The 23,072-nt window shown below is 41.4% G+C and overlaps 2 protein-coding genes across 4 annotated transcripts in view; both read right to left on the reverse strand.

The window, feature by feature from the left end:
- Positions 1-10,733, reverse strand: part of LOC140910979 (uncharacterized) — a 64,864-nt gene extending 54,131 nt beyond the window's left edge. The window contains exons 1-5 of the mRNA XM_073343189.1: positions 10,568-10,733; positions 8,567-8,712; positions 5,498-5,655; positions 3,878-4,018; positions 2,745-2,847 (exon numbers count right to left, since the gene is read on the reverse strand). Of these exons, the coding sequence (XP_073199290.1) occupies positions 2,745-2,847; positions 3,878-4,018; positions 5,498-5,655; positions 8,567-8,712; positions 10,568-10,733 (714 nt within the window). The remainder of the gene's footprint in view (positions 1-2,744; positions 2,848-3,877; positions 4,019-5,497; positions 5,656-8,566; positions 8,713-10,567) is intronic.
- The window catches only part of RWDD4 (RWD domain containing 4), a 31,437-nt gene continuing 15,975 nt past the window's right edge, over positions 7,611-23,072 (reverse strand). Inside the window, exons 7-14 of one of the 3 annotated variants that reach the window (XR_012158643.1) lie at positions 22,325-22,479; positions 20,403-20,612; positions 19,904-19,966; positions 18,806-18,912; positions 13,252-13,641; positions 12,628-12,905; positions 11,189-11,318; positions 7,611-8,752 (exon numbers count right to left, since the gene is read on the reverse strand). The gene's annotated coding sequence lies outside the window, so the exon portion shown is untranslated. Of the gene's footprint in view, positions 8,753-10,887; positions 11,319-12,627; positions 12,906-13,251; positions 13,642-18,805; positions 18,913-19,903; positions 19,967-20,402; positions 20,613-22,324; positions 22,480-23,072 lie in introns of those variants that run through there. The other 2 variants (XR_012158642.1, XR_012158644.1) reach the window with 2 other exon arrangements.

Consider the following 23,072-nt stretch of genomic DNA (forward strand, 5'->3'; position numbering starts at 1 on the left):
CTGTGTTTGTTCAGCCCTAATCACAGGCCCGAGCTCATATCTCCCATCACCCCACTGATTCCCCATGTCAGTGACCCCCAGAGACATAGTGGGGAGAATTGGCCACTCCCCCCCCAATGGACTACAAAGATGCACATCTATACAGGATTGTCCATAAAAAGAAGACTGTGAAAATTAAAGAGTGCTTTATATTCAGCTGCTTTATCATAAAAATCCATTGCTCCCACAGGAATGATATTGTACACAGTCATGTGTCACACTTTATTAGTGCAGTGCCTATGTGATTTGGTGGTGATAGTGTGAGGTCACCATATAGATAGTTATAATCTAATATTATATCAAGATAATTGATCCCTGAACTGAAAAAGGAGAAATGAGATGTATTTTTGTTACCTCAGATAAATTGATGGAGACATTGTAAATATAAGCAATCTGGTAGCAAAGGCTTAAGAGAGCCAATCGGATATTTCTGCTTTCACCAGTGATGCCAACAAATTGAATAATAGCTCTGAGGTCCCTGTGATAAAAGAAATAATTGAAATACTTTTTTTGCTCAGAAGCTTACTTGATCTCAAGTAGGAGCTGGTAATTGGTTTGTTGGCAGAATGACAACCGTCTCTTTCCAAAATAGTGATAATTTCTAGATAGTATTTCATTAATGGCATTCCATTAATGTCTGTAAACTGAAGTTCTTAAGTTGATGCATTCCACATTTTTCTCACATAGTGCCCATTGAACCAGGTTTGTAATTTTTTCATTTGTCAAATGGCTTATGATATCAGCAATATAACTGCAAAGACAAACCCCTTCAAGAAGGTTAAATTGCAACAATATATGTCTTGCACCTCTATTTTTCTTTTGAAAGAATCTGTCTAATTTACAAAAGGCACTTCTCTTAAATTAATGTTTCTCCTAGTAGTGAAATCTTTATCCAATCTTAATGAACATCTGCAAGCCCTCCATATGCAGAATTTTTCACTGACTTCCAGTTTTTCTTCCTTGGAATTCCAAAAATATCCCACAAAGTTCCTCTAAAATTATTTTGTTCCTTCTCCCCCCCACTTCTCGTTTCAACCTCTGTGCTTGTTCCACACTTCCACATATTTCTCTCATATTAATTAACATTATACAGTATATAATAGTATATCATTTATTTGAATGCAGAAATCCCTAAGCTAATTAAACATTAAGATTACATAGCCAAATTAAAAAGTCAGAAAATACCAAAAATAAGGCTTCAACAGCAAAATTAATTCAACTGGAACCTTAAACATTTAAAGTGGACAAAGCAGCAAACCTGAGAAAGAGGCTTTAGTGATGTTAGTAGTGTCCATTAGATGGCACTAGCTATTGCTGGTGGTGACTCAGGGACAGAGAGAACGCCTGTCCCCTGTAGCTGTATAAATTCTCTCTCCTTAATGAATCTGAGCGATCCTCACCCTGGTATCCAGTTAGAAGCTAAAGATGCTGACGCTTTTTCCACATCCAGCCTCACCATGTACTATAAGCAGTCTTCTGCTGAAAGACAGAATCTGATTCTTCAGGTCACACAAGTTTCTCTTCCTACAACACAGGTAACCCTATATCGGGGGAGACAACAGGGAGAGGAACAGGGGCACTGATAAAAGTTTGGAGAAGAAAGTCAAGATAATCTACCATCCTGACACTAGTTCTCTGTCATAAACAAGAGTTCAGTTTCTCACCACACCCAGATGTATAATCAGACAAAACTCTCACCATGTTTTCTATGGTAAATCAAAGACACAACTTTCCCATTCTAAAGTAATCCCTCCCTAAAATCCCCTTTTACACCCTTTCTTGGTTGTAACTTCATTTTTATATGTACTGTTTTTTCCATGAATTCATCTTTTTGCATGAAGGTGTCTGCCCTTATGCTAAGTACAAGGGAAACTTTTCTAGGCTGCTGTGTCATCATGTAACTATCTGTTATACAATTAGCTTATGAAATATCTCAATGCCACATTATTTCTGAACTGACGCTACCAGATCAAACTAACCTACTTGCTCACTGATTGATATTCCATTGAGGAAACAGAGGATAGAGGAAGTGAGACTTCACCTACAAGCCTCTAGGTTGCCTATCTGGACAAATCCAATGAAGAACTGTTGCAAGCTCTAATACGCTTTCCATTTATTGAGTGTGAGGGAGCACATTCAGGTGGTTGCATGGAGGGTGAATATGTAGAGGACACGGAAATGTGCTGTGGTTTCATTTAATTTCCACAGAAACTCATTTTTGACAAACATTCTGGCATCCACTTTGATGGAACCCATGAAAGATTCTGAGTTTGCTAGGACTGTGCTATCAGAGATACAGTTGTGCCCACATCCCTTCTCATACTAAGGTTCTGCTACCTAATGAATAGTGCATTGCCGGTTATAGAGACCCTGTGGCGGAGATAAGTCAACACTCTTCCTATCTTGTTCCTCTTCTCAATTAATTTTTATACTGCAGTCCTACTGGTTGAAATATGAACCTCTTTCTCAGTTTATTCACATACTATTGCAACCATAACTCTAGCTGCTTGTGAGCATTTATTATAACCCACTCTTTCGTTACTTGATCATGTGTTATTTCTGGAATAATTAAATGATACCACAGACTAGAGTTTCTCCTGAGACCCTTGATACTAATGTGTATCTAAGTTAATGCATGATCATGAATTTACACTGGATCATAATGCACATTATCATACTTCAGAAAAGACCTGGCCCTGACTTACCAGCTGCAGAGCTTTTTCTCCTCCTCCATCACATCCCCCACAAATGGCTGATCTCCGGTGACTCACCCCAGCTCCCAGAAGATGATGCTCCCCTATACTAGACCTTGAGAAGGAGAAAGGCAAAGGTAAACCTTAGCCACAGTAAGTCCCAGAATTTGTAGCCTGGGAGCGCCTCTAACAGGCCTTTCAGTTCATCTAAACAGTGCCCTGGTATGCTCTGCCTCATCTGGAAAATGGAGACAGGTGGGGATAGGGAAGGGAATGAGAATTTGATCTAAAATTTTACTTGTAAACTATCTTTAAAAAAGAAGCAGCCTAGCTTGGTGTTACTGTAGAAACCCTTTATGTGGCTGGGGAGACTATAAGGCAATACCCACACTTGAAAGGAAAAACCTCGGCAACATTTAAATCAGGTGAACTATTCTATTTGTCTATTTTTTTAAGTGAAAATTGTACTCCTAGACATAGCTGAGTGATCTGCATATTTTGAGAAATAGACGAGGCAGGCCTTCATGAGGGTGTGCAAAACTTAGAATGATCTTCAGTTTGAATTACCCAACTCAGTGGCACTTCTAAAAAAAAACTCTATGCTTTTGTGTGTGCACTTTTATATGCTTAAGTCCCTAACACTACATTTAACCTGGACTCCATTTGGTATGTATATTTAACAGTGCAGGATAAGATTTTTACACCCGTCACATGAAGACAGTGGGATTGCAGAATTATCACTGAAGGCAGAATTTAACCTGAAGTCCTTGTATCCTCAAAATCTTGTATTCTGTTGAACTGCATTATTTCCACATTCTTTTGGAATTCTTTTAGATCAGAAAATGTACTAATGCATCAAAGAACTGGATGTATTTGCAGCTCTGACATGCTATGTAATGAGCAAACTTTGAACAAAAGTAATCTGTCAACTGACCAAAAACTCATCATCTCCTTTATCCCAATTTGCTCCAGCTTTTGTTAAGGAAAAGCCTGGTTTGCGACTAACCCCAACACAAGAGGATTCTTCACTATAACTTTTCAATACAGCTGGAGCCCAGCATAATGGCAGTAACTCTTACTCTCTATGCTACTTATTTCTTCCCCTCTTATGGGGTCATCTTCATAGACATCACTATGTAACTGACCTGTTGAAGTGGGTGATGACAATTTTCTGAAAGTCATTGCACAGGCGTTCAAGGTAGCAGGCATGGGATCTGTTGCTGATGGGGTTGATTCTATCCTTTTCCTTAGCTAACACTCGTTTCATAGATATTAGTGTGACGAAGCTGTAAAGAAAGAACAGAGCTATAGCAGCTTACTTAACAAATCTTGGAAAGGATCCCAGGATGACTGTTCTCATAATAAAATCATTTCTGGGTTATAAAATGTGCAATAACATTGTCATTGGGTGTGACTTTTTGCCACAAGATATTGCAAGGTTTAAGTTATAACAACCCTGTAAGATAATTTGTACTTTAATGTTTTTATGTTACAGTTTTAGGCTTGTAGAGAGAAATGAGACAAATGAAAGAGAGCCTAAAGATCAGGGAAATGGGAAAGAAGATGCCAGAAGGTGGAAGAAGAGAAATCATCAAGGGGAAGAGTTGAAAGATTAGACAGATAAAGTCAGACTGAAATGAAGGAGTGGGGGCAGAGAGCTGGTAGTGGAGAAGGGAAGAACATAGACAGCATGTTCTTGTTTGATGTTAATTTTGTTTTTAAAACTTGCACAATCCTGTGCAGAGATGGATGCAGAGCAGGAGAAAGCTGGAAAAAGGGCTTAAGAAGAAAACAAAAGGTAAAGAGAAGCCAAAAATAATTATGTGCATGTAATGTTTGTGTTTGCATTTTATTTTTTGACAGATGAATACAAATTGCTTGGTCTGAGAGTTAACTGGCCCCCAAACAAAAATAAATTAGAATTAGTCAACTAAGTTCTTATGCTACAGTTATAGAAAGATGGGTAACCATAGGCCAGATTTTAATACTTCATGGGCTGCTTTTTTGGCCCTCATGGCATGCTTTAAGTGCTTCTGGTACAAGAAATGGATAACAGTAAATGACCATATATTGTTAATTAAATATTTACTGTTACTACTAGTATTAAACATTCAGGTTCAAATTCGCAGCTCACAATGAGCAGCATATTACTCCATGATTAGGCCCATTGATTTCAATAGGACTACTTATGGAATAGGTGAAATCAAGGTGAATTAAGAGTGGTATAATTTGAGATTTATATAGCATCATAATTTTGCACTTTAAGGACTATAAAAAGATATGGCCTCTCCCAGAGAGCCTGCCAGGAATACTGAACATAAAGAGAACAGACAAAACAAGGGGTTAGGGAAAAGAGGGATAAAGGTTAAAATAAATGGGAGTAATATTAGATCGTGAGTGAATCTTAGAAGACTGAGCTGGGGTAAGAAAGAAGTAAATAACACAGGAATGAAGGTCAGTAGGGGATAAGCAAGATGAAAGAAGTGGCTTTGGAGAAGGGATTTGAAGGAAGAGGAGGACACTTGGCTTTCAGGAACAGGGATGTTGTTGCAGATGTAAGGAGCAGTATAAAAAAGCACAAATGGTGAGGGAAAGTGAAGATGAAAAAGCTCTATGGTTTTCATCGTCTTTCCCTGGCCACTGGACTAATGCATGATGTAAAGAGATCCTTTGACATGGTGGTGATAAGAACCAAAATAATGGAAAAGGACTATTAGCATACTCTGGCATGGATGCTGTCTATGAAGTTCTGGTGTGCTTCATACAGTCTTGCATTGACCACCGGTCTCAGTTGGTGGATATCAGTATATTTTGAAGCCTGTTTGCTTGACAGGTAGTATTGTATGTCACTGATGTTTCTCTTGAAGCAATGACAGTGATCTTCTGGAGAGCCCTGGACCTGGAATCCTTGATTAACCTCTTGCTGCAAAACTTACAAAGGGGAAATATGTTCTGATTCTTAATGCATTTTTTTAAACTTAATCTTAGAACGCTTACAAAAATAAATGGCAAGCTGGAAGAATGGCTTAGAGAATATGATAGCTACTAGGACAGCAATAAAGATATGAGCATTGTGTTTTATCAGCATCACAAACCCTGTAGATTCTAATGAGATCTAGTAAACTGTGCTGAATTACACATAATTGTTTGTTTGATTTTATGAATTTTCTATAAATTGCATGGTTAACATAGCAAATGGCAGGGAGAAATCTAGAAGACAATAACACTATGAAAAAGACCTAGAAATGATAGTGGACAGCAAGTCATCCCAGAATTTGCAAAGTGATATGGATGTAATAAAAGGCCTGTGCAATTTTGGGTTGCAAGCTCAAAGGGTTCTTCTTATGGAGCAAGGCAGTAATAGCCTGGCTCCATTTGGTTCCAGGTGTGGTCACACCTGGAATACCGCAACCAATTCTAGAACCTTAACAGAAAGGTATTGACAAACAGGAGGGAGTTCAGAGGAGAGTATCAAAACAGAATGGGGGACTGGAAGGATTGACCTAGGAGGAATGCGGAAGAACTTGGTGCATACAACTTGTCTAAACAATAACCTACAGGAGAAATGATAACAGTCTACAAATATATCAAAGGATATTAATGCCAAAGGTTTAGAGGATTTCAGTGTGGTAAATGGGGAATAATTAAGAGCAAGTATCAAGATGGTGAACATTTAGGCTGAATATAAGGGAAAACTTCCTGACCTGTGATGGCAAGTAACAATGCTCTTGCCAGGGCTTTGGTGATGGTAAGTAAGGTATAATTCCTCCCAAAACACACTTATGCCTGTGGATAACTTCTATTATAGCCTCTTAACTTTAGGGTTTATTTAAATCAAGGAAGCACCTACACACCAGAGATTTTAACTGTTACCCTTTTATTTTATAAGTCCAGTGTTGTATGAAGACAGAAAATCTTCAAGAAAGACTCATGAGACACTAACTTCCCTAGTCAGAAGAAAAAATACCAGTCATAGGATGAGATCTCTATTTTCTTAAGTGTCAGGGCCTCACTCTCTTCGCTGGATTGTGTTCTAACTACATTATATTCTAAGTGAGTCAACTGTTCATGAACATGCTATTTTGTGGAGAGGCTGCCAGACTGAGAATTAAAGTGTTGGGGTATATTCTGAGCATGGGGGAAGTCATTTAACCTCCTTGTTTCTCCATCTGAAAAATAGGGATACCCATCATTTTCCTCCCTTGAAAACAACTTTTTGACTTACCAATGAAAAGTGCTGTATTAGTGCTAAATTATTTTTACACTAATCCTGCAGCAAAAGTCAGATCATCACTCTGTACTTTGCACTGAGTGTTATTAACAGTATTTCACAGTGCATATTTTATTTTGCCTGTCCAAAACCCAGGCTGCTTGCTCTTCTAGTAAAGCCCAAATAATAAGCCTGCAGACGGCATTACATATGCTAATCCAACCATATGCACCAATCCAACCATACATTGAACTGAGACAGGCACTTAGGGTTATTGAGGGAAAGTAATTTAATCTCTTAAGTATTTATGGTGCTCTAATAATCATAAATATCCAGGCACTTACAGGCTTCTGAACCATACTAGGCATGTAGATGTCTGCAGCTCCCACAAACGATTTGTCCATCCCTACTGACTAGAACAATCTGTTTAATTTGTTTCTCCTAAAAACAGTGTATTGATCACTCTAACTGACACATTTTCTACTTCTGGATTCCAGTCTCACCTGTTTTAAGTAGTGCAGTGGCAGTCTCTTGGCCGAGAGCAACTGGAGCATGTTCCTGAAATATCTCACACAGTTTCTGGAAAGAGCTCAGCCATTTGCTCTTAGCTTGTTGTTTGTGTACAGGATCCTTACTGAAAATATCCTGGTAAAAGGTGCTGTGTGGAAGAATGAGAGACCCCACAGACGCGTGAAAGAGAAGAGAAGATGTGTGAAAACTAAGAAGCTGCTCTAAGCTCCAAATGTGATTAGAGAAACAAGCAAGTTAACTTCAGGAGAGGACAGCAGGAGCCTAGTGAATTGAGCATGCTGCTAGGAGTCAGACATTAATTCTAATCCTGACTCTGCCATTGACTTCCTGACTGGGTCTCATTAAGCCTCAGTTACCCCACGTCTGGAACAGGGGATAACAAAATACCTATCTGCCTTCAAGATCTGCAGATGTCAGAATTATTAGCATCATTATTAAGCAATACCTTCTGCTGGTGCATTCTTCCTATAAAGGGAGAAGCGCTGTTCATTTAAACAGTGATAACTTTAGTTCATAGATGATAGTGATCCAGGCAGTTCCATTCAACACTGAGTCTCACCCCCTCTGCAACTCTACAGGCTGAAATGTTTCTTCCATATAGCTGTTTAGAAATGGATCTTTCCATTGATTTTTTTTTCCCCATTGATTCCATTTAAAATGAATGGAGAACAAATGAATCTCTTAAATGGTTTGGAATCTTCTTCTTAGCGTATGCACAACGAGCCTCAGGTGGCATGTGACCAGGATTCATCACTGAATTTAGTCTGCTGGTTTGGAATGAAAAACATTTATATTCTTTAACCAAAGGACTTCCAAAGAGAATTGACAAAATATGAACCTGATGGGTAGAAGCCTCTAAACTCTTGGGTCATAATTTTCATACAGTTTGTACCATTGGTTAAGAAGCTGCAGTTCTTTCTCATATTTCAACTGCAGGTTTATGTTGTATGAGTAGAGATGCATGAGCCAAATCCTGCTCATCTGAAATATTTGATTCTGGTTCTTTATTGAGGTGGGTCTCAACTGTCTTTTCTTTTGATGACTTGTCAGTTCCCAGAAAATTTTGTGTAACACCAGCCTGATGATCCTCTACCTGTTCTATTCTCTCAGTCAGAGCTGCCTCTTTTGATCCACCATGTAGTACACCACTCAGCATATTCTGCTTTGGCTTTATTTCAACCAGTTTTATACTTTCAATTGTGTCTTTAATTGCGTCTAAGTTTTCCTTTGATATGATTTCTGGGATGACAGGATTGTCATGCTTTTATCCAATGAAAACCTGAAAACAGAACAAACAGCCATATAAAGGGGACACAATACAGCCCTGGTATACACTTTGTGCAAAAATCAAGGCATTAAGATTCCACAGGGTGTAACGCAGTGTAGTATTTACCAGTTACCTCAATACACTAGATCTGTAAGATGTGCATTATTCAGAAAGTAAAATAAACAAACAATCCCTAGAAAATATACTAGAAATTAATCATACCCAATTAAACCCAAACTTATAAAAAACGTTTGGTGTCCCAACTCCTGGCACTTCAGCATTTTCAAGTGAGGTAAAACCATGTGGTGATCATTGCTGACACCATCTTTTAGCCCCCATCTTAGGTCCAGAATCCGAAAGTTGTAACCTCTTTCTTTACAGTAATTGTACAGACGAGGGTATGACTTTTCCATTCATGCATTTCTTTCTGCCTTTGAATCTGGCTCAAAAAACAAGCATACTGAGGCTAAATGGTTATATTGGTATAAAATACAGCTTTGCAGCATTTCATGCTACCACAAAGATTTAAATGCGTTAATGGGATAAATATTTCCCAAATAAAAGAGATGTTTAGAGATTATTTCATGGTTTGATATGCTTTTTCATTCATGACCAGATGGTACTACATATAATACAGTCACCATCGGCACACATCTTCCCAATCACATTCTAGCTGTTTTGCTCATAGGGTGTTGTACACTGTAACTAAAGATTTAAACACTCCCAACCCTCTGGATGTTCACAAATTTTGTAAGTAGCTCCTTTCTCTAAAATCGGACTGCCAAACCCCAAGACTTTAGCACCCCTGAATGTTAGGATGAAAAGTTGAAGGCAAATTTTGATCACCATCTCTTTACATGCTGGGAACTGCACTTGCCTGAAGTACACAAACCTCACTGCAGATTTGTTCCTGTGTGCAACCTTTGTAGGGTGGTTTCCCCTCCCATCTTTACATGCATTTTATTATTAGCATCTTCTAAAAACTCTTTTGTCATCTTTTAAACATATAGGTATAAATACCAAAATGCAGAATGCTTGACAGCTGTATTTTTAAAGGGACATGGGAGAATTCACACCCTTTATATAGACAGCCCAAATGCACAGTTACTGGAACCTCCACACCACTGTTAGGAAAAAAGAAATGTAACCAGACTTCTTCTGAAGGGTTGGGTTGGGCACGGCAGATTGGGAGTATTTTCGTGCTGACATCATGTGAAAATTTTAATGTGTGTTTCTTTTTTAATAGACTGACTTGTTCATACTCATTTGACGTTTCACATGCTAGGGCCCTGGAACTCGTATTTAAATGTAAAAGAAGTCTAGTGATGACTGACATTTCCACTAACAAACACCGTTTTTGTTTGTTTGTTTTTGTTTTTGTTTTTGTTTTTTTGCCTAAATGATGTCTATTTGGATGGCAAGTCTTTCAGGGCAGGTACCTGTCTGTCTTCCCACGTGCCATCCCATTTTACATGTGCATAGCACTTCATACGTTCAGAGCACTGTACAAACAATAACACATTAACCCAGGAGGTAGACAGGTAGGTACATATTATTATTCTTACTTTACAGATGGGGAAACGGAGACAATAAATGCAGCAACTTGCTGTAGGCCAAACAGTGAGTCAAAGGCAGTCAGATTTAGAACAACCTCCTGACTCCCAGTCTTATGCTCTTTCCCCCAAACTAGATTTCCTAGCAAAATTGTGGGCACTATATAAATAGTGAATAATAATAATTAGCCCAGATGTGATACATGATGGTCCAGGAATCTCAGGGTGTGGGAGTGTCTGTGGTGGGAATGGGGCTGGTTTCTAATCGCTCTACCTTGATAACCTCTAGAAATGTAGACCATAAAGACTTTCTTTCCAGCTGAATATGGTATATTGATGTGTCCCCTAAACATAGTCCTGTCTGTGTCACTATCAGGAGGGTCCCGTTGTTTATCTTCTCCCAGTAACAAAGGAGTAGAAGGTTTCAGAGTAGCAGCCATGTTACTCTGTATTCTCAAAAAGAAAAGGAGTACTTGTGGCACCTTAGAGACTAACCAATTTATTTGAGCATAAGCTTTCGTGAGCTACAGCTCACTTCATCGGATGGCATCACAAAAGCTTATGCTCAAATAAATTGGTTAGTCTCTAAGGTGCCACTAGTACTCCTTTTCTTTTTTTAAAGGAGTAGAAGACTTTGTTTTTTCAGCCCTGCTCGCAGACGGGGGCTCAACTGAACTGTACTTTGTGATGAGGATTCACTGTCGACAAGTCTGTCTCCTCCATTATCCTGACTGGAATGCTCATTTTCAGCTAAAGCAACAGTTTCTAACAAAGCACTCTTCAATGAGTCTGTCATCGCTCTGTTGTCTCCCTTGTCATCACTAATCTTAGGGCTCTTCAAGCAAGGTATTTCATCTGTTCTCAGTGTTGGTAGGACCCAAATATTTACATTTACCCTTCTCTTTATTGCTGTCATGTGCCTTTTGAAGAATAACTCCTCTTCTGATAAACAGGTTTTATCTGTCTGTGGAAATCCATCTGAAAGTGCACTGGAATTTGCATGCATCTGCAGTTTTTTCTTTGGACTGAAGAGAAATAAAATTTTCACATAAGAAACCTTACTGCAGCACCATGTCAAAATATGTACAGATTAGGGCCAAATACTGCAACACAAATTCACACACAATTGTCACCAACTTCAGTGGGAGTTACATATCTGTATGGACTGCAGGGGGTGAACTAGTGGCCCAGTGGTAGAGTTCAGCATTGTCATGTGAAAGACCTAAATTTGAGTGTTCGTCTCTTGTGGGAGTGGCGCAGACAGCACATCAAACCTATGTGCCAAAGGGAGGGCCTTGTGTTGCTAAATGGAAAACCCTCTAGACTCTCCCATTTTACTTATTGTCTCTTACTACATCAAATGTAAGCTCCTGTTCCTCATCTGCAGGGTTCTACATAATCTTCCCCGCACCAGAATAGTTGTTTTCCTTTCCTTCTGCTTCCCATGTCATTTCCTACACTTTTCCCCAATCAGCTTGCCTTTCTCTCCTCTTAGAGTCATAGAGTTTAAGACTAGAAGGCCTCCTTTGTAACCTCCTTTATATCAGAGGCCACCAATATCTCCCAGCACCTGCATGTTAAACCCAGCAACTGACATTAGACCAAAGTGTTACAGTCCACAGGAGACTGAACCATTACGTGCCACAGCTAGAGCCTGGCAGACATGCCAACTCTCGCAAATTGATCGTGAAAGACACGATTTCTAAGTAAAATTAAGTCTGACTCATGATCTTGTGATAGAACTCTCAAATGTCAGGATTAGGGCTGTCAAACAATTAAATTAATTAATCATGATTAATCACAGTTTTAATCGCACTATTAAACAAGAATAGAATACCAATTTAAATTTATTATAAATATTTTTGGATGCTTTTCTACATTTTCAAATATATTGATTTCAATTACAACACAGAATACGAAGTGTAGAGTGCTCACTTTACATATTATTTTTGATTATTTTGTGCTTTCTCCTCTTCCACATCTCTTTTCCATACTCACTGGTATTAATCCTGTTAATCCCTCCTTGTATGGAAGAATGCAATGATATCAATAATTTGCCCACAAAGCATGGGAGGGAAGAAAAAGATACTGAGAAAATGCCCTGCCCAAGGACCTGTTGGAAAACTCCCTTCACTACATGGGATGGGGGAGATCAAAAGAGCCGCAGCTGATGACCTCATTCCCTACATACACTTTTTGGGCTTCCATCATTCCCCAACAGAATCAGATGCAGCATGTCTTCATTTGAAACCTTACTGACACACATTTAAAGTACAGCTCTACTTGTAAGTCTATGGCTGGACAATTGGTTTGATGTTTTTCACTGATTCTTACCCTCAGAGTAAAAGCCTCTGTATTTCCCAAGGCAGCTCGACTTTCATCCTCAAGTGCTGCCTGATGTCCAACAGACTGCTTTAGCCTTCAAGCAAGGCGATGCTCCAAATGATGCTAGAAACATGCATAAGAGATGAAATAGCAAACTTTAATTTTCAGCTATTCCAAGCAATCTGAAAACAAGGGAAGTTAATACATACCTTTAAATGGGACTTCACTTGTATGTCCGTTTCTCCACTTATTTTTGTACTGGGTACATGCCAATGCCAATATTGTCTCTAGATATCACAAACAAAAATTAAGAGGTTCCTTAACTGTACATTTACACTTAATCCAGAAAGTTCTGTTGTTGTTTTTTAAGAAAAAACTTGAGAGGGTATATCCATAGCTAAAACCAAAAAAAGTCAATGAGTTAAATTCAAACGCTAGTTCAAGCCTCCTTCTGAATAGTCACAATGTAAAGGTAATTTCTGAAGATTTGTAATAAGGTATCAGCTTTGACAAATGATCTTAAAATGATGATAATTGAGCCATTCCTGAGAAACCCATTTCTCAGATAAGAATATACAGGACTGCTAGATACCTAACACATATTAAGGGCCAAATCCTGATTGCCTTACTTACATGAATAGTTCCACTGCCATCAATATAAAGACTAGCATGAATAAGTGAACTACAGTATGGTTCACACTTCCTCTGGGGCTCACAATCCCCAGACTGAGAGCTCTTGATCTACAGTAATGGAAATATTTACATTAGTTAGGGCCCAGTCTTGCTTGCTTTACTCTACTTTCTATTGCTTAATTGTGTTATTAGTTGGTACATTTCTTGAAATTCTACGATTTTAAATTGAGCAAGGAAGAAAACACATTCCTGCAGTTAAAATGTTTTCATTGTCTTTATTCAATATTTTTTGGAAATACTTTAGATTTGTTTCCATAACTCAAGAAGTTAACTCACCCCAGCTCACTTAGAGCTGACAGCTTTGTACAGAGATTGCTGGGAACATGAAATCTGTGGAGAGAAGAACAATTCCTGAAGGGTTTTGGATGATGTCTGGCTGTTTAAATTACTGTGCTGCTGAAAATACAGAGAAACTTTTTATTAAAAATTTAAAATTTTTCTCCAGACTTAAATTTTAGGGACACGATTTGGTTCACTGAGTTTGAATAAACTGTTATTATGGACCTTCTACTAAAGTAATAATTTCAGAGTATAACACAATTTGTCTTTACAGTTTGTAGAGTACCAAATGCGAGGTATATACCAAAGCAACATGCATTTACGAACAGCAGGCAGGGGTTAAACTGATGGAGAAAAAGTAGAGGTTCTCTTCAAAGCTCTGTCTACAACCAAACTCTACCTACCAGAGATACTACAGTGTGACACCACAATGAAACAAGTTGAAAAGTGATTGTTTAAATTGAGTGATTGGTATATCATCTCTCTCATTTATTTGTAGAGGAAAGCAGCTTTGTAATGTCTGATTACATATATCAGGGATGGCCAAACTTACTGACCCTCCGAGCTGCGTACGATAATCTTCAGAAGTTCAAGAGCTGGGTCCACCTGCTGGGGCTCAGGGCTTCAGCCCTGCAGGGCACACTTGCTGGGGATTGGGGTTTCAGCCCTGCTCCTGCTGAAGCCCCGAGCTCCAGCAGGTGCCTCCCGCAGGGCTGAAGGCCCAAGACCCCCCTCCTCGCAAGGCAGAAGCCCCTAACCCCATCACCCTGCCAGAGGGCAGAAGCCCTGAGGTCCCCACCCCCAGACTGGTGGGTAGAAAATGAGAGGGGGCTCCGAGAGCTGCACTTTAACTGTAGAAGAGCCACTAGTGGTTCGCAAACTGCAGTTTGGCCACCCCTGACATATATGATGTGGTGTACAAACTCCCACAAGGCCCAGAAGGGGATTAATGACAGTCTGTGTGATCAATCAGCTATACCTGCGGGGAGGGGAGGGGGGGTGTCAAGCTTGGAGGGAGGAATTAAAAGGGCTGAATAGGGCTCAGCTGGGGGCTAGTCAGGAAGGAGAGCAGATGGCTGGTGCTCTCTCTCTGTGAGAGACACCTGGCTGGAGTCAGGGAGCTGAGCTGGATGGCTAGCAGACAGAATCTCCCTGAAGGAAAGGTAAACCTGCAATGGGGAGCACCACACAGTTGTGAAACAAAGCTGGGGAGCGTCTGCCCAGGGTTCTCTATGCTGGCAGAGAGGCCTTCAGGGAGCAGGAAGAATTCTGCAGGTTCAGGGACTGCCCTGTGAGGGAAATGAATGGCTCAATGTGCCAAGGAGCTCTGCCATGAGCCTAGGAAATATAGTGGTCCAGGGAGGCAGCAATGGGTCTGTACAGACAAACCTTGACTGCCTAATCAACGGTCCCTGGACCAGAACCCAAAGGTGAGGAAGGGGTGGGATCATATGGGTATGTTTACATTACAGCTGGGCCTGAGCTTCCCAGCCCAGGTCAGCAGGCCCATGGTAGCATGTGTGGGGCAAATTAATGCACCAAAAATAGCAGCGTGGACATTCTGGATTGGCCCCTCTAGCCTAGGGGGTTGGTGGGCTTGACTGCCCAAGCTGCAATGGCCACAGTGCTATTTTTAGCACATAAGCTTGAGCCACATCTACACTAGTACGAGTTTGTCTACCTGTGCTGGGACGCTCACTCCCAGTGGCAGTGTATACATACCCAAAGTGACCTGGCCAGTGAGGCACAAGAAAAACCAGACCACCACAGCGGGCACCAATGGAGGTGAGCTTATTATGCCTGCCCAGCCACAAGAGGGCATATCAGCTGGTGAGTCACATTTTATACTCAAAAGAGCTGATCTTTCAGTGATCTGGGCCAGTGTTTAGGCTGCTACTCTGGAATTTGTGTGACCTTGGGTTCAATTCTTGCTCCCCCACAGATTGCTTGTATGGGCTAGTCACTTAACCTGTCAGTGCCTCAGTTCTCCATTTGAAAAATGAGGCTAACAGTACTTCCTTACCTCACAGGGATATCATGATGATAAATGCATTAAAGACTGTCTGTGAAGCACTCAGAGACTATGGTAACAGGGGACATAAGTACCAATGACCGATTTTAACTGAATGAGCCAAATTCCTTACTCAAGGCAAATACACAGTGTTAGGATATAGATATTCAGGCCTGTCTGCAAAGGCCTGTACTTTAAGAATTTAGGTGTATTCTTATCACTTGGCTAGTTAGAGATATAAAAGAAAGAATCAAAATCGCTGTCTGCCAGTGTACGGTCCTTCTCTTACTGTGACAGTCTGAGGCCCTGTTCTTAGGCTAAGGCCTTTGGCTAAGCAGCAAAGGCAGCCATAAGCTGGGAAGTGACCGGTCACATTCCAAACTAGTCACATTGAAAGAAGGTGCTATTGGGCTGTTAGGAATACAGTCCTCTCCTGATAGTGCCTATCACCTCCAGAGAAAGGGAAGTGCCTAGAAGATGTAAAAGGAAATTTAGGTTGATAGTTTTCTGTCTGGTAAGAACTCACTTATCAATAGACACAGCTGGGAAACCCTTATGTCTTTATAGATGTAGCTGTGAAATCCTCACTTCTGTATTGTTTTGTCATTATAGTTCCCACTTTGCTATTGTTTATTGGCATGGTCTCTGTCTGGCTCTGTGATTGTTTCTGTCTGCTGTATAATTAATTTTTCTGAGTGTAAACTAATGAAGGTGGTGGGATATAATTGGTTAGCTAATCATGTTACAGTATGTTAGGATTGGTTAGTTAAATTTCAGTAGAATGATTGGTTAAGGTATAGCTAAGAATATTACTATATAAATTAGGGGCAAACAGGAAGTAAGTTGGGATTCGAAAATAAGGAAAAAGGAACTTGGATTTAAGCTTGCTGGAAGTTCACCCCAATAAACATCGAATTGTTTGCACTCTCTGTTCATGCGAGAAGGACCAGGGAAGTGGGAGAGTGAAGGAATAAGCTCTCTAACATCTGGATAGGGTACTGTTTCTGTGGGGGAGGGTCCCCTCCCTCCATCAGTACCTCCATGCTGCCCCTACCACAATCCAGGTTATCCTTCGCCCACACATGGATGTGTTCCCACCCAGCCGGGGGTGGGGGTGGTGGGAGGGCATGTGCCGCTTTAATGGTCATAGTGGCTATTCCCATGGGAATGGTATAGCCCTGACCGTCCTGTGTTTGCCCCAGTAAACACACCCAATTGGCTAAATCCAGTACAAGTCCCAGTTTGTGTAAATCTCCTGCCCCCAACAGATTAAGCATATCATTACAACCCCACATAATCTCACCTTCCCCCCAGATTCCTTTGGTTTGTCTCCGCCTCAGGGTTAATTGTGTCTCCCCTCCCATTGCCCCTACAATTGTGACAGTCCCGTCTGAGGGTCTCCCCTGCCCCCATGTGGTTAAACTGATGGCTGCTCCAGTGTCTATCAAAAAATCCCTCATGGGACTCCCTTCGATTGCCCCCTGGAGTGTGGGGTGAACAGATGCATCCCGTCCTAAACCCTGAACATGGACAGGACGCCTCCCAGGGCACCCCTAAGTTGCAGCACCCACCTCTGTCTCCCCCACTGGTTCACAGGGGGACCGGGGGTCCACCGAACACATTCCTGTCTCCACGCAAAATTGTGTGTCTGGCATTTCAGGCAGTCCCAGTCCCTTGGCCTCCGGGGCCACTTTCCCCTGATCTGGTAAGATCCTGGGTAGTCAGTTTAGCCTGCAGTCTCTAGATCTGTTGCTCTATAGCTGCCGGCTCGTCCCTGGCTACCCCCACCAAAGCCACGAACTCTCCCTCTACCTCCTCCTCTCCAGGCTGACCCACCCCTTTCCACCTTGTATTGATCCCCCGCAGGAATAGCATGGACTGGCTCTTCCCCCTGATGCATCTGCCTCCACACATCTGCCTGTTCCAGAACCTGGGGTAGCTGATTGGGAGCAAGTTCAGGGTGCTGCAACCTTAAATGCCCCACGAACTGCGGATCGCTCAGCTCCAACCATTTCTCCAGCAATTCTACACCCCTACCCAGCTCCACATCACCACCAGGTCCCAGTGCCCCTGCCTGGGGCATCACCCATGGACCGTCCAGGGGATCCACCCAGCACCGTGCCAATGCCTGTATGCGATTAAGTGTATCCCGCCCTGTTTCCCCAGGGATTCGCTTTACCTTATTCATCCCCGCAGTACGAGAGTACACCCCAAACAACTGTTTTGCCACCTGTCCGGGAATTAGAAATGGGTGTGCCACTCCTGCCACATCGATTCCCAAGGTACCTCGTCCCAAAAGACTACGCCATAAGATCACCTGGTCCTCACGAGTTAGACCCTCCATCTCTCTGCCCACCTCCACTAGCCACAGCACAAACTGATCCCAATCATTCCGGGGTACCTTTCCCAAACGGCCCAGTACTGCCTCCCAGTCCTTCAGGGACAAGGGGCGGATTTCTGCCTATTCTACTATTGGTGGGGCATGGTCCCCCCCATCCCGCAACCGGGCCACTATTCCTGCCTCCTGCAGTTCTTCCCGGGTAGCCTCTCTCGCAGGGGCTGTAACTGTGGATCGCCAGCTTACAACATCCACCGGCAGTGGTGGGTACAGTGTTTTTTCAGGGTAGGGTGGTGGAGGTGTCTCCTTCAGTTCCATTAGTGGGGCGGATGGTTTGGGGTCCCCAAGTCCATTGCCCCCATGTTTACAATGATACAATTCCTCCTCTAAGTCTCCTACTCTCCCCAGCAGTTCGTCCCTCTCTCTCCGGATTGCCTCACAAGACTCCTCTGTCCGTGCAGCATCCCGTACCTTCAAATCCGCTACCTCTACTGCTAACACAGATTTTTCTGTTAAAATCTGTTGCTGATTCACAATCTCCTCCAAATCCTTAATGTGTTGGAGGAGATCAGCTTCCCTTTTTACCCAGTATGCCATGCCAGCACACAAACCTTGTAATACCATTCCCTTTTTCCTACACTCCTTTCCCTTGGGGTCTCCCAAAACCTCTCCCATCTCCTTCTCAATCTCATCCCAGGTGAACCCCTGCACCTGGTATGGGCCCTGATTCTTCCTTATCCATTTGTTCAAAAAATCCGTTACCCCAGCTTGCCAGAACCCGCAACTACCATCACGAGAGTTCGCCATACCCCCTCCAAGCTGCTGCGTGGACTGTTAGGGAGGGGGACTTACAGGCTGCCACTCACCTATCCAGTGCGATGTATCCAAGTCACGGCACCAAGATGTTAGAGAGCTTATTCCTTCACTCTCCCACTTCCCTGGTCCTTCTCGCATGAACAGAGAGCGACAATACCTGAAGTCCGAAAGTGCAAACAATTCGATGTTTATTGGGGTGAACTTCCAGCAAGCTTAAATCCAAGTTCCTTTTTCCTTATTTTCAAATCCCAACTTACTTCCTGTTTGCCCCTAATTTATATAGTAATATTCTTAGCTATACCTTAACCAATCATTCTACTGAAATTTAACTAACCAATCCTAACATATTGTAACATGATTAGCTAACCAATTATATCCCACCACCTTAATTAGTTTACACCCAGAAAAATTAATTATACAGCAGACAGAAACAATCACAGAGCCAGAGACCATGCCAATAACCAATAGCAAAGTGGGAACTATAATGACAAAACAATACAGAAGTGAGGATTTCACAACTACATCTATAAAGACATAAGGGTTTCCCAGCTGTGTCTATTGATAAGTGAGTTCTTACCAGACAGAAAACTATCAACCTAAATTTCCTTTTACATCTTCTAGGCACTTCCCTTTCTCTGGAGGTGATAGGCACTATCAGGAGAGGACTGTATTCCTAACAGCCCAATAGCACCTTCTTTCAATGTGACTAGTTTGGAATGTGACCGGTCACTTCCCAGCTTATGGCTGCCTTTGCTGCTTAGCCAAAGGCCTTAGCCTAAGAACAGGGCCTCAGACTGTCACAGTAAGAGAAGGACCGTACACTGGCAGACAGCGATTTTGATTCTTTCTTTTATACCTCTAACTAGCCAAGTGATAAGAATACACCTAAATTCTTAAAGTACAGGCCTTTGCAGACAGGCCTGAATATCTATATCCTAACACACAGCTCCCTTTCAAATCAGCTGAAGCCATCCGAGAATGTACCAAAGCAAAGCTTGGTCCAAAGAGTCAGACAACTTTTTCTTTGTGTTAATTTTAGTAGGCTTTAGTACCTATGCATAAGATTATGTTCTGGTTTATAGCCCTTGTAGGAGCATCACAAACTGCTTTTGAAGGGAGCCTGACAAATACATTATTCAAATGCTTACACTTTTTGTGTTTTCCAGGGACTTCTTGGAAATTGAAGGGAAAGCAGTTGTTTCTTTATATCCCTGAAGGAAAACAGTACAATCTAAAATGTTATATCCCAACCTTGCAACGTCATATTCACCTGAGGCAAGTAAACTCTTTTTTTCTCATCACTGTGGTACAGCTGGGCAAGCAGATTTTGTGCCTGGTTTGGAAAACATTCATGTCCTTTTAACAAGCCTGATTTAACCACACTGATAGACTTTGTTCTTTTCTTAACTTTTGTGCAATAATGGGCTCACCTACTTTAGACTTTTAGCATAAATATCAACACATATATAAAATAAAACCATTACATTGTGGCAGTGAAAAGAAAGTCCTTAGCTAAGGCCCCTCCACTCAATGACTGATATAAATATGAAGGTTTCCGCATGTTAGATTTAAGAAGCATAAGCTGAAAACATAATTAAAATATAAGTGATCAAGTATTCATATGAAAGCTGCTCAAATATTACTTACTCTGTGCTGAGGTTTCTGAGGAAAAATCTCCTTTGCATAAGCTGACGACATGCTGTTTTTGCAGATTTTTAAATACATTAACCTGACGAAATTATGAAAAAGGGGATGATGTTCCACTTCTTTGTGTATTGCCAGTTTCACTAGCTATTTTCAACTAGGAAACTTTGCAGTTTTAGGCAAAACTCTCTTCTGAGCAGCTTCTTAAACACCCTTCAAGAAAATAAAATTAGTTACAGGGTAATAGTAAAGGAAGCTGACAAAACACATTCAAGGTCCTCTCATTTAAATGAATGAATGTCAGAGTATTGCAGCCTTTCAGTGTTCCACCTTCCTGAATTTTGCCCAGAAAACAAGAGCAGCAGCACTTATTTCCAAAGTGCCCATGAAATGGGGAGATGGTGTTGCCCTCTCATAGATTCTCCTCATGCAGCAAAGAGAAAATATTCATCCATTTCCCCTCAAGTCCTTCTGACCCTTTAGGAGGTTGAGTTTACTAGCTCCTAAGTAGCTCTAGTCCATAGCAACGTCCTCTTGTTCTACCTGTTTGGGTGGTTTGTGCCTTCCACACACAAGGAGTTTCTCTTCTAATTATATCCACGCTTTCAATACACTCTCAGCTCATATGCAAACATTACTGCTGCCAGGATTCATAACAAACCATTCAACAGCTCAACAAGAAAAAAACTTCTGATTTACTTCTCCAGAGGGGGAGAGGCATTAGAAGACTAATATTTTATTGTACTACTCAATTCCACAAGTCCCCTTTCCCTCTGTGAGACAGATTTTTTTGGTTTTTGTTTTTCTGATAAAACGTCTACTTTTTTTTAGGACAATCTGTCTCTACTAGGTACATATAAGGGGCCGATCACCTCAGTATCTCAGCATCAAAACAGCTACAAATGTTTTGTGCAATTGTTTCACAGAAGCATAATTAAAATGTAAAAAGAGGCAGAGCTTTTGTTCTTACTCCAACTTTTAGAGTACAGTACAAAGTCGCCTCAGGCCACTAGTCAGCAAAGGTTCCATGGCCCTAAATGAGCTCTGTATCTGCGGACATTAGTCTGCTCTGAGAGGAACAGTGATGTGAGCCAGAATTTAGCCTTATGACCATGAGCAGCACATGACTTCTGCATTTGGGGAGGCTGGACATGAGTGCTGGAAGCTCCCTAGAAGGGGGGTGGGTGGGAAGAGGAATCGGCGCCCAGATCATGGCCCCACCCTCTATCCTAAGACTCTGCCCATGGTCTACCCCCACTCCGCCCCAGGCCCCGTTTGGCCTCCTCCCCCAAGGCCCGCCACTCGTGCCCCTCTGCCCTCTCCCCCGAGTACCCCCACCCACTCACTGCTCATGCCTCTCCGCCCCGTCCATTAAGGACCCCCTCGCCCCTTCCACCAAGGCCCCCAGCCTGCCTGCCACTTCTCTAAATCTAAAGTGAAAAGCAATGTCCCTCGTTACTGGGAGCTTGTTAAACCAGCACGCTGAGACTCTATATTGAAGTACATAACTACAAGCATCACTTGTGACTGTATTGCTTGAGTATCCTCATAGCACTGGGCAGACTTCCGTTCCAGCATGAACTGAGCTCAGGGTAAAAGATAGTCCTATATTAGGACACAGACTAACTGGGAACAGTACCTTTTCTACTTGTTCCAAAAACCCATCCCAAGATGTTGTATACCTTATCAACTGAGAAGACGTCTCCCAAATTAAGCTCTTAAACTGGCCTAATTGAGCATTTACACAAGCATATACATAAATAAGGTAATTAGATATGTCTCCTCATATCACAAGCAGCTCACCTTAACACTGAATATTTTTAAACATTAAAATAAAGAAAATATGATCCTGGAACTGCCAACAATCAAAAATGTACAGAAGTATAAGAAACACAAACACAATGTTTCTGATTTTAAAACAATACCTTTTTAACTCTTCCAGACCATTTGTAATTTCTGCTAATCAGGCCATTCCAGCACTTTTGAAAAACATGTGTTTTGATTTCTCTCCTTCCAGAGAAGTCTGCTGTATAGATTCTCGGAATAGGCTCCATATGCTGAATTGTCCTTCAGCCAGTATCTTTCAATGAGAAGTAAAGAGGTCACATGAGTTCATTAATCTATTAGAATCTGTGCCAATATTTACAAAACATGCACATTAATTACAAACAGTTAGTCATGTGTTCTGAGATATATGTGACAACTTGCAGTGTGTGTTTGTTCTTAAAAAATCTGAACTCTTTTGGAAAAATATTTTTAAAAAAGTGAATTTTGTATTTGTAAAATGTGTTAACTTGCTTACTCAATGTAGTATTTGCCCTGAGGAACTATATTTAACCCAATCCGGAAAACAACCTCATTCTCTACATGACCTTAGTTCATTTGCCTAGCACCATCCATCCCAAGCACTGCATGAGGCAGGAATCCTCATGGGGTAGGGGAAATAGTCTCTAATTACATGATCACATACTATCACAGTGTTCGTGCAAAAGAGGGCAACCTTCATTCTGGCATTTCCTCACTTTTGAGTGATTGACTTTGCAACCTTAGCACTAGATTTTTTTTGTATGTGAGATTATATGGGATGTTATAAGGAAAAGATATAGGACGTGGGGGAAAGATGCAAACAAAACCATGGTGTAGATCAGTAGTTTAGCTGAAAACTTGTAGTAC

The sequence above is a fragment of the Lepidochelys kempii genome, chromosome 4 (genome assembly GCF_965140265.1).
Source record: "Lepidochelys kempii isolate rLepKem1 chromosome 4, rLepKem1.hap2, whole genome shotgun sequence".
Classification (NCBI taxonomy): Eukaryota; Metazoa; Chordata; order Testudines; family Cheloniidae; genus Lepidochelys; species Lepidochelys kempii.